This window comes from Brachycentrus maculatus, unplaced genomic scaffold (genome assembly GCF_059751285.1).
Source record: "Brachycentrus maculatus isolate JH-2025_06_01 unplaced genomic scaffold, ASM5975128v1 h1tg000637l, whole genome shotgun sequence".
NCBI lineage: Eukaryota > Metazoa > Arthropoda > Insecta > Trichoptera > Brachycentridae > Brachycentrus > Brachycentrus maculatus.
In genome coordinates this window covers 216708-229451 of record NW_028281373.1, presented here as the reverse complement: position 1 = coordinate 229451, position 12744 = coordinate 216708, and the positions used below count along the sequence as shown (strand labels likewise).

Sequence of the window (12744 nt, the reverse complement as noted above, 5' to 3'; positions counted from 1 at the left end):
GAAGTAGGTTGTTTTTACTGGCAATAATTCTGGCACACGTTAGAACATAAACTTACCATATTGCAGAGTATAAGATTGTGAATGTTTTGATCCATTCAATATCTCAACCAATAAAAGTTTTCAATGCTTCTAAAAGTTTATGTATTTTGCAGCCTTTCTTTAATTATTGATCATTTCATTGTGAAAGTCACTTTTTAATACACAGCATGAATAGTGAGGGGGACCACCAAATATTTTTGAATACACATTGTATTCAGCGACCAATAAATATCGTTTGGGAAATGCTGATTGGATAAATAAGACGTATTTAAACGAATGTGTTTATTTAGATATAATTATATGTTTAATGATTCCTATACTCAAATGTGAGCATTATCTGACACCTAATGTCAAAATGCAATTTACAAGCAACGAAATATTAAATTACTATATAGTTACAAGTAATATTAATATATTGTGGATTTTATTACAACGAATGGTTTTAGGTTATATATTTAAAATACATATTTTAAAAATGGCCTAATGATAGAGGGATGTTTAGATTTTTAAGATGTTTTTTGAAATATTGATTATCATATACTCTAATACATATACGTGGAGAGACATAAATTGAGTTCTAAATCATACCACTACTTACGTAATCACTTTTTTTTAATCTGACCCTGTAAATTTCAATAACAGATTGTTGCTTAAATTCGTAAGAGAATAATTCATTACAAAATAAAATATATTTACCTCATTTAGTGGGTTTTTCCTGCATTTATTATCTCCAATAGAAAAGACATCTATCCAGGGTTTTAAAGCTGTCTTTTCTCATAAATGTTTTTATGCGAACCAGAATATCTAAATACATTCAATGAAATAAAACAAGAAAGAAAATATTTTTATATGTTTTTCTCGATTTAAACTTGTAATCCACACTTTAGATCAGGCCTGGCTTTTTTACCAGAGGATTGCATATATAAAGTCGGAGTACTTGTGAAATTCCAAACACCCGGTATGTTAATAACAAAGCCTACTAAAGATTTTGATTTAATTATTTGGAGACAAAACCTCGAAGGAATAACTATTTATACATATGTAAGAGATTAATGCGAATACTATATTACATGAATTAAAGCAACATAAAGTATTGGGTTCAATTAGAGTATAATATTTCATTCATAAATACTTAATTAGTAGGAAAAAGCTAGAGTAGAACATAATATGCACTTAATATCATTCACCATACATATCCAATTAGAGTATTTATTTACACTTGCGTATTAATAAGTAGGGAATACAAATTTAACATTCAGATTACTGCTGAAATTTTCTATTCATATAAAGTCCAAATGAGAAATCAAATCATTAACCAATGCAATAATAAATAGTTTATAAACTCGTTACAATGAATATCTTAACATTAGTTTTCTTCTACCGAGCCACATTAAGAACTACATATTTACACAATTCACGTTAAGGACACCATAAATTATAACTTTTTCAATTTCAATATGCTTTTATTATGTAATTTTATTAAATGCAGAATTGTAAATTTTAGTTTTGCCAAAACTTTCAAATTCAACATTTACCAGATTTATCAGACTAAAATCCCCAAATTTTAAACTATAGTAGAAGTCATATGACGCCAGAAAATACCATTTTCATTTTTATTATTAAGCTTATAATTTGACCAGATAATTTATTTACAACATTTTGAGTGTGTCCAAATACTTGTTCACAAAATCTGGATTATCTCCAATTACAGGAGTTATTTTCATATTATTTTTATTTTAAAATGAAAATGGTATTTTCTGGCGTTTCTCATGTGTGTGATTATAATCCGGGATTCGGATCTCACATACTAATATAAGAGTTTCTGCTTAATAAAAAGCTTCTTTACATCTCACCGATAGATGTCGCTAGTGAAGTTTTAGTTATTCATGAACAAGGTTTCTAAATTGGTTCATATATACAGAACTTCCAAGAATTTGAGTAGTGTGGTTGTCAATAATGGGTAGAATTGGTGAATGTTACACGTGTGTAAAGTGATCACTCAAACCAGCCTATGACGGTCGTAAGCCCCGTAAATGCCCAGACTTCCATATTCTTCTTCATCTTTGATGAGATGTCAAAAAATAAAAAAAATAATACGAATTTAAATCATAGAATGATTTGGTTTATTTTGATGTGATTTCTTGTGGAATACCAGTCTCGAAAAGATAATTCCTGAATAAGTTCCTGAATATGATGGGTGAAACTCAGAAAAATCAATCTTAAAGTGAATACGAAATTTGTTATAAGCAATATTTTAACTGCATCAATAATTTTATCAATGTAAATAATTTGATAGTTTTACATATTACGATGTAAGGTTGCATAAAATGTTTGTTGACCAATAGCAGCCTAGATATAGATGTAGGGTTTTGCTTGTATTTATGGTTATAACGAGACCCCCTTATTATTATGTTATATGTAGAATTCTGTTATATTTTTTAAATTTATCCTTATACCTATTACTGAACAAAATATCATCACATTAAAAAAGGAATGTCTTTTATTTATATACGCAATATCTTTCAACCAACCAATACAGTACTTTTATAGCACATAATAGATTATTAAACTTTATTTACTGCCTAACAGAATGACTTTCAATTTGTTTGTATCGCAAACATCAACAAAAATGCACTCTTATATTTATTTTATTTTTCCAGGACTCACCTCGATTTTATTTGGATATGTTTGTGCATAAAATTAAACTACAGTATAAGTATAAATATTTTTATTTAACAAACAGTAACATTTACAGATCACGTAAAGAAAAAGTTGATTACATATATTTTTAATTTAATCAATAGCAACCATCTCTGAAATCTTAAATAAAAACATAAAAAGTGTGCTTACTTATATTATGCGAGACCTTCAATTGGCTTCCAAGTACGGAATCTATGTCGAGACAACCTGGGAATACTTTTTTCAGTATGCCAAATCTGGGGTTATAATTTTTGAAATTCCGGGGACAACGAAATAAAACTTATAAATTATTAAATCATTTAAAATTTCATTAAAAAATTGTATCTTGAAAAAATTAATAAACAGGTTTTTGCCTCAATATGGAAAGAGGGTACAATTTCATAATTCCCACGGTCAAAAGATTTATTGGACTTTTTTGCACCGATAAGGCGTTTTTTGAGACAAACGCATAACAGTTAAAGCCATGAGAATCCTGGGAATGAAAAAAACCCAACTCTTCAGAATCCTTAGTTGCAAGTGTCAAATCAGAATATGTGTTTTTTTAAATCTGAGATAAATGTTTTTATTAAATAATACAAAATTTCCAATCATAAAATAAAAATGTTAAATTAAAAAGGTGTGTTGAGATGGTTTGGACATGTGGAACGAATAAATGAGGAAAGAACAGTAAAACAAATCTATGAGCCGAAATGTAGTTGGATTTCCATTTGCATTTGTATTTTTATTTTGAGAGACAGAGGAATATTAAGGAAAATTTGGCATGCTCTAAATACAAGTGGGCAGGTTAGAAGTCAGATAATCAGCGGGTATGTATAAGGGGCGATGGATGAATATGGAAGAGGTAAAGAAGGTTTGCAAAAACAGAGTGGTGTGATGTTCTCTCTGCCTCTTCTGCGGAGAAATAGTGTGATACGGGTTAGTTAGTTATAACTATGTACATTATTTGTGTGTATATATGAATTATTAAAATAATATCAAACAAAATTCAACTAAACGGCTACTTATTTGTTTAAGAGAATTAAGAAGCGAAAAAAACCTTTCAGATTTCAGTCGAGTTTATATGTGATTTAATAAATCTCGTAAAACCTATCATTATTTTTTTTTTATTCAAAACAATAAACCTTATAACTAATAATACATAATTCATTCCATCAGTCAATTAATACTATACGGAAAACAATTTTAAATTCGTATTAATAATATTATTGGACCGGTCCAGAAAAGTATAGCAAAGTACATAAGCAATTGAATTGTTACACTATCACGGTTGATCCAGGGTTTGATTCTCTAATCTGTCATAACTCTTTTTTTCGAGAACAATACCAGTATTATTGTAAAATAACACAAATCAATAAAATACTGTTATTTATCAAAATAATATTTTTTGAATAATAATAAAATATTTTATTTACTTAAGATATATAACGAGGGTTTCATTGTGACTAGAACAATTTTTATTTTATTATAAAACAAATATACTTAAAATAGTTTAAGTATATATTAAATATAAGAATACTGTCATCATTTGAACATTAAGTCATGTGTATCAAAACAGGAGAGGTGAAAAAGGATATTTGATTTTTTTTTTCAAAAATTAATATATATTTTTAAGATATTATTTTCTGTCACAAATGTTTTCGGTTTCAAGTGATTCTAATGACTTGCGACTTTAAGCATATAAAATTTATTTGCAGCTTCGTAACCGTTTAATCTAATTAAGGAAATATACTTTCCAATACTTCTTATTATTTTTAATTGGGCAAGTCACTGAAGTACAAAACGGTTATGGTGTAGGTAGTATTCAAAACAGGACTAACTTGTTTTTCCCTTTCCACCATTGATATAATAAATATATAATAGATAAAACATATTTATGTTTGCATTATACACATTTACCTACACACTATTTTGTTTGATTGATTTTTTTAATCCACCTAACCAAAAAAATAGGACTAACTTGTTTTTCCCTTTCCACCATTGATATAATAAATATATAATAGATAAAACATATTTATGTTTGCATTATACACATTTACCTACACACTATTTTGTTTGATTGATTTTTTTAATCCAATAAAGGTACATATCTAATATGCACATTGTTAATGATAATTTTTTATACCACTAAAATTATTTCTAGCAACAGAATTTTACTTTGTAAACATATAAAGTAACTGTAATTTTTTTTCTTCCTAAAAACTAAATAACATTTTCACAAATAATAATAAATAGTTTTTCTCTCCTAAAAGTGTATTATGCGCTGTTAAGACTTATCATGAGGAGTATCAACATGCTTAATATAAGACAAAAATATATTATACAACATAGTAACCCCATTAATATAAAGGACTCTGAATTTTCCAGGGATAAAATAAAAATTGATGAACTGTGTTGGAGGCCAAACGCACCAATCAGTCTGTAAAAAAAGATAAATTAATATGAATAAATAAAATTAAGTTATGTATTTATTTTTTCTTCGGAGAATGGACCTGCATAGCTTCAGTTTTAGAGGCTCATTTGCTGGTGAGGAAAGAATTAATGAATAATAAATTACAACACTTAAGACCAATACAAACTATTTTTTAAATTTGTTTTGTCTACGAGTGTCTATCCAGATATGCCATGGTACCAAACTGACAAACTAACGCAATAAAATAAATAGTTGCTACTAATACAATGGTACCTAACCTGTTCCAGATCCTTACAATTATACTTAATAGGATGCATACCAAACAAAATTTTCTCTTAAGAAATAAAGGGAAATTTACACCATTTGAAATTAATAAAGATACTATAAACGTGTTGGTTTTTTAATTTTATTTTGATGCCTACTGAATTCCAAACCTGAAAAATGCCATATATTTCCTAAAAACTTTTTCACAAATATCAAGTTGTAATTACTCTCTAGAGGGTGTATACTGAGGTACCAATGTACTCGTATATTGTTATAGACTGATACAGATTACAGTTGTGAAGCTGAATTTAATCTGGTTTATAGATTTATTCCGTAATGGTGAAGTTACTTTATTGAAATAAAATTAAATGTTTAAAAATATTTATTTAAACGATTTAATTCATTTTAAAAAAATAAAAATAAACAAGATTACATATTTCGTTCTCAAGTTAAAGTTTTGCTTAATGGGTATATTTGCAAAGATTCTAAAATTTACCTAGTTGACATATATTTTTAACCCTTTGCTCGATTTACCCGCACCACATACGGGCAAAAAAGAATAGTCCCATGTGGATTTGCCCGTTCCTGGTACGGGCACCCCGGCAAAGAAATAGCTCAAACCGATTTTCTCGCATTATTTATGAGGTAGTTGAATGTATTCTACCGGTTGACTTTATGTGTATGGACGTCGCCCAATGTCGGTATTATTTGAATGTTTCAAAAATTTCTGATATCATTTATTTGAAATAAAAAAACTTGCAAATTAAATAAAATACAAATAAAATCTTCTACACAAATCATCTGCCAAAGAGTTAACAATCATAAAAATATGATTGAAAACTATACGAGTCGATTTCTATCACAGTAGAGTGATAGTAACAAGTGTTAGTTTAATGAAATTCAGATGTAGAGAAATCAAAATTATATAATTGAAGTAAGTTAATACTAACTATGTAAACAGTGAAGAATTTTTGTCTTAATTCAGATACACATCCTTCTAAGCTTTTTCCTTCCATTAGCCCCATTCCAGTAAAGAAAAGTACAATGCAAAAAGTTGAGGCCATCAACTGATCAACGACTATTTTTTTGGCGATTGTTTTCACTGCGGTTCCTGGTAACCATTTATCTAAATTGGAATAGAACCAATGCTGTGGTGCACCTTGAATCAGACCAATGATAAACATGCGACCTGAAATATTACCCATATAATTAGGAGTGCCATAGATTATTACATAATTCAAATCAATTTGTTAATTTAAAATAACCCTAAACCCTACCCTTTTGATTAATTGGTAACCATATTTATTTATTCATAAATTGTAAAAAATTATGCATGTTTTTTTAAATTTGTGTTTGAATAATAGCCCAGATACTTAATGATGTTGGAAAGGTAAAACAGTATTATTAATAAAACTTTATAAAATAAGTTCCGTATATAAAATGTGTTTACTTTTTCTCTGCTGTGTATGTTAATGGTTTTTTTTTCTTTTTCCATTTATAATCAATCATTTACAACACATCAACCATCTATAGATGGAGAAAAAAAGAAGTTTCACAGAGATGTTTCACATGTTTACACATCAGCTGACACCAATAATCTCTATAACAGAAAACATTTATGGAAACTACATACTACATGGATAGAAGTCCTGCGAAACAACTGGTGACTTAGGTCAAATTGCGTGAGTTGTCTAATTCGCACTAATGCCTAACTGATAGTTACATGGGATACATAACTGGGATACATACATGGGAGATTGACTAGTTTACAGAATAGCCTACCAAGAGAGGTAGATCTTATTTATATTAAAATTTATAAATTGAGACAATTCCCCCAATACATATCTCGGTGGTTTTATTTTTTCTTGTTATTTTTTGTATACTATAGCTTCTTGTGCACTACACGGAATTTTACTGTCCGGCAGTCCGGTTTTGAAAAATAAAAGCGACTACGACTGTTTAGCATGATCAAATTTACGCGCAACGTGTTCACGGACCGATCAAAAGCACCGATCCGAAGAAAGATGGACAAAAGCACAAGCCAATCTAAGTCAATCATTGTTTTATATGCAAAAAAAATTGTAACTTATACTTTTAACTCAATATTTTTTTGTAACTTGAATTTTTACTTGTAAAAGCCCTCTGGGCGTTTGTGTGAATAAATAAAAATTATTGATGTGCCGGACGGTAAAATTCCGTTTAATGCACAAACGCCCTATGTAAAAATATTCTCATGTTGATTTTATTCATGTAGATAAATCGCCTATTCAAAATAGTTATTAGATCAGCCATTTATTTTTTTCATATTTTTTTGGTGTTTTTAGATTTAGCCCTTAAAGCCAAAACATACGCATGTGAAAACCTATATAAAAACATTGCCAAGCTTTGTATTACTCAAAAAGGTAAATATCCTGAACAGTGATAACAATACATTCAGAGCAAATGTGTACTGTCGGCACTCGAATATGGAAACCATATTCGGAAACTATGGCTTTTGTCTTTTTACCAGTTTCAGTATTTCTATCATTATAGATATAGTTTTTATTGATAACAGGTAGTTGCCATTCTAATTTTTATTTTTAAAATCATCCAACTCAAAAATAAAAATACAGTGTAAGGTGTGTTTAAAAATACAAATTATAAATATTTGACTTAATTTGATTGCATTAACCAGGGTAGGGCTAAAGAGTTAAGTTATCATTCGCACCAACACGGTCCCATTCATAGCGGCGGGATAAAATTTTCTGCCTATACTCTATTTCCTGCTGTATCATATCACCAACGCCCATTAGTACACCTGAGCTGATAGTATTGGTAAATATAAGATATTTTCCAAACAAACTACGCACGTTCTTATTAAACGTAGTTTTTTCTCTTACGTGGACAACGGAACGGAATGAAAAAATTGGAAACTTTGTTAATATACGCTCGAACACAGCCATCGTATAAAATAAAAATTTATTTAAATTGACTAGAAAATATATTACGTCACTTTAGAAAAAATATTGACACAATCAGGTGATCCGATCCCGTGCCAAACTGACGACTCGTGAATAAAACTAATTTAAACTACATTGTTATATCTACTAAAATAAACTTTTATATAATAAAAATGACAGCTGTGACGTAGGGACGGCCTTGATGACCCATAATGTTTTTTTTTTTAGTTTTTGACGTTTGGTTTAGCCTCGTCGCATGTCAATTTTCCGAATTCGATTTTGATTCGATTTGCAAAGTCGTTTTCTCGTTTCCGGATAAGGTATTTTCAATTGGGAGGCATACTGGATCGTGTGATTTTTTTTTTAATTCTCAGTTATTTAAAAAAAAAATTCACAATTTACACTGAAACGATTAATTTTTAAAAGTGAAATTTTTGATAACAATAAATAATTTGGCCATATTTTTTTGAAAACATTCAATATTGAACACTCAATATTTTTGTTATCATTATTGAAACTGTTATAAATATGTGATTCTGTTATGAAGATGATTAAGGGAATAAATGCATATCACCAATAATACTTATATGCACTGGTCGAAAAATATGCCACGATAACGGGCCTGCAACACCAATGCCACGTTTGTCAGATTTCAGATTTCAAAGTCACTTATAGTGAGTAAGTAATTTTTAAAAAGTAAAAAGCTTTCTTTTCTTTGCTCTTTTGATCGCTTGCTGCATTACTGGCAGCCACACTGACGTGGAACTTTCTCACTGAGATATGAAAACTCTTTTCTGAGATAAATAATTGGTGCCAGATATCTTAAGGCTAACACTTCGCAACTCCTGAAGCAGCCTTCAAAGATCCAGTCCCACCATAAAAGCCTGCCACGACCAGCCATTCAAATCAAAATTAATTTAAATCAAGCCAAACCAGTAACAAAATTATTAATTATATACTTTTTTAGTCATAATTTAGTAAAGAATAAAAAAGTACTCTTTTTTGTGAGGTCAAGGGATCTTGCATCCCTTATGTCACTGCGACCATATAAGGTCTATTGTGACCTCTTCTGTATCACAGCTCACTCCCAAGACATACGAATGTCATGAAACTCACGACCTGTCTTGGTGGTAGGAGCTTCACTTTCTCAGAGTTCAGTAGTGGTCCTCCAAGGATGTGATATCCTACATTCAAAATTTGCATACTGGGGAGTCATGTCGTCCAATTTTTGTCATGTGTTTTTCTCAGTCTGCAGTGTCCTGTCAAAGTCCAGATAAGGATTTTTACTTGTTTTTTGCTAAGGTTTAGAGGTTCTGTGGTGAATTTCCGCGAGTACCCCATGATCTTTGGTCAATAAAATAATAAAATACTCAAGGTAGGTACCAACAAAAAAATATATAAAAGTACAATTCTACAAACCTATCTGTAGAACAATTTACATCGGAACTAAATTATTGTCATACACTTTTGTAAATTTTCGGATGGTCAAAATCAGTTTTGTATAGACAAAAACGATAGTGTCGTCCCCAGGAAAATTTTCTAATAAGTTAGTTGAAGTACAAGTACTTTTTTCAAAATGTTCACGTTGGTACATCTGCTGGTCTTGTGATCCTAGCCAATCCTAGAGTTTTTCCTCCGAAATATATTGACGTTTGCGATATTGCAGTGTGTAATTCGGTGAGATAAATTGTATTATATCAAAAATGGCACTACGTTATTGTATGGGCTACACCTTTATCACATCTGCCACAACAATAATATCAATTTTGGTCCTGTACCATTTGCTAACTGGCCAAGGAGAAAGGGTTAGTGTTGGGTGGTTCTTGGAAGAAACGTCCCCATATTTATGGGCTTCCTTGGGGATAGCTTTGTCTGTAGCTCTCTCAGTCGTGGGGGCAGCTGCAGGGATTCATACTACTGGTGTCAGTATTATCGGGGGTGGAGTCAAGGCTCCCCGCATCAAGACCAAGAACTTGATATCAGTTATTTTCTGCGAAGCAGTTGCGATCTACGGCCTGATTACGGCTATAGTACTCTCTGGCCTGCTGGAAGAATTTACGTATGAAGGAATGAACGAAACGATCAAAGCTTCAAACTGGATGGCAGGCTACTTAATGTTCGGTTCGGGCTTAGCCGTTGGCCTCGTTAATCTGTTCTGCGGAATGGCTGTTGGCATTGTGGGATCTGGAGCAGCTCTCTCGGATGCTGCTAACCCAGCTCTATTTGTCAAAATCCTCATTGTGGAGATCTTCGGTTCTGCCATTGGACTGTTCGGATTGATTGTGGGTGTTTACATGACATCTAAAGTGAAGATGGGCAACAAAATTTAAGTAATGTTCATACTGATCTAAAAATCCTGTTATCATCCATTTACATGCAATTTTCTTTCATTAAACGAAGTTTACTATGTGTAAGGAAGTTGTAATGTTCTTCAAAAAAGTTTATTAGTATATTCATTATCAAACCCCAATTTTCAATTTTATGTATTCAAGTCCCCTTTAGTAAAACTAAAGAATAATAACAATTATTGTTTAATGTTGTTCAACATCAGTTGTTCAATCTCAAATAGAAATATTGTATTTAATAAATTATTGTTATTACTGATCGAGTTGATTTTTCAAGTCCCTTTTGTGTAAAAGGGCATAGTATTTTTTAATATGATAAGTGCACCCTAAAACCTATAGATTTACAAGTGTTATTAACAGAACCACTTAAATTTTCACTTATTGTTTATTCAGTTCTTTTATAAGTTGATTGTCTTACCTTTCCGTTTGACAATGTTTTGTCTATAAATAAATCGAAATAGTAAAACCAGCCACAAACATGTTATTATTAAAACACACTTCTGTAAATTTGATTTTGTAAGATATTATACTATATTTGTAAATAACTTGTTTTAGGAATGATAGTCATCTAACTGGATGCAGGTTCTTACTCCTTAAATCTACAAACAACTTTTAAGTTAATTTTTTTATAAAAAAAATCTTAGTATCCATAGGGCAGTTATTAAAAAATAAAACCCAAGGTATAAAAATTATGTACCTAACATTGCATCCTGCATATCAGTCCCATTTTCTGTCAACAACCCAAAAAAAACCTCATTGTAACTTTTATGTGTAAAATATTGTAGAAATGTGGCATGTCATTAGAGGGATATCAATTGGAAATGAAATAAATAATAGTAATTGTTTATCATTATTATTGTCAGGCTCTCCGTGAAAATTCTATTTGAATTTTGCTTTAGGGTTTAGCATAGGTCTAACATTTTAGAGCTGTATGTAATATATTGTATATGTAATGGATTTTGAGTTTTTTGGTAACTTAATATCATTTTTCTTTTTAGTATGTGTGATTACATTACTTGTACAAAACTCACTCTTAGTTCATCTATTGTGGGTAAGTTATGCCAAACAAAATTAATTAACAATTTCATTCCCTACTTGTAATATTATATATAACAGAGGAGAACTTTTCTTGAGTAAGGAGTATGCATATTGAAGTATTTACAAGGCTTACTTGTTATTGGCTGGTTAAGAGATCACTTTATACACTGTAACATTTACAGTTTTGCCCACAATTGGAAGCCAAGTTTACTCTGATTTTTTAAACTCCCGTGTATTTTTATGTGATGCAAACCATTCGCATATAAGTTCCAAACTACTTGTTGATTTTTTTGTAAAGTAATATACCTAAGACTTTTATCAGAGTATGTGACATTCTTCCCTATTTCGTACTTTAGAAGAATTCTGATTCTCAATGCTGCTCTGCCCACCTTTTTGGCAGAGATCACCCACTTGCTAGTATACCTAACTTAACTTTCAATGGGTATCCCCTGTCTATTGGTGTATTTAAACGAAAAATGGTGTAAGGATAAGCTATTCAGAAATTATTTATTAAAAAGTTTCAAATCCAATAAAGCATTTAACTTATACAAAGATTTTTTTTTAACTTTTGTTTTTGGCCTCCGTTGAAATTACATAATGTGTCGCTTGGAGCATTAAGTCATTAGGAGTATTCAGTCAAAATTTTGTTTAAGCCTTTGGACGCGTAAATCGACTAAAGTCGCCTGAATATTTTTCTCCTTTGGACGCGTAAATTGACCATAGTCCATGGCTTAAACAAAAGAAAGGAATTTTATAGAATACTTTACTTTTTATGGAAAATTTGCATTTTTCAAATCAATTTTTATTTTTAGCTTAACGTGTTCAAAGGGTTAAACTGAAATGCTTAAGTATGCCATGAGATAATTTCAATATTACTTCAGCAAATATAAGCTTTAGTATGAAACAGGCCTAATAATAGTTATTTTTCACAGTAATGATTGATTAGATAGCGTTTACCAGTATTATGCAAAATTATCTATCGTGCATCCACCAAAACAAATCTTGATGT

At 30.3% G+C, this 12744-nt stretch overlaps 2 protein-coding genes across 2 annotated transcripts; one reads left to right on the top strand and one right to left on the bottom strand.

Annotated features, from left to right (window-relative positions):
• Positions 1-2778: 2778 nt before the first annotated feature.
• LOC148300886 (mpv17-like protein 2) lies at positions 2779-8544 on the bottom strand. The gene is made up of 3 exons (XM_088274168.1): positions 8121-8544; positions 6364-6602; positions 2779-5155 (listed from the first exon to the last, which is right to left on the bottom strand). Exons 1-3 carry the CDS (start codon positions 8353-8355, stop codon positions 5003-5005), a joined length of 627 nt encoding a protein of 208 aa, XP_088130294.1. The 5' UTR covers positions 8356-8544; the 3' UTR covers positions 2779-5002.
• A 1397-nt stretch (positions 8545-9941) lies between these two features.
• VhaPPA1-1 (Vacuolar H[+] ATPase PPA1 subunit 1) lies at positions 9942-10834 on the top strand. Its single transcript, XM_088274178.1, has one exon. The coding sequence runs from the start codon at positions 10056-10058 to the stop codon at positions 10680-10682; it is 627 nt and encodes a 208-aa protein (XP_088130304.1). The 5' UTR covers positions 9942-10055; the 3' UTR covers positions 10683-10834.
• Positions 10835-12744: the final 1910 nt, after the last annotated feature.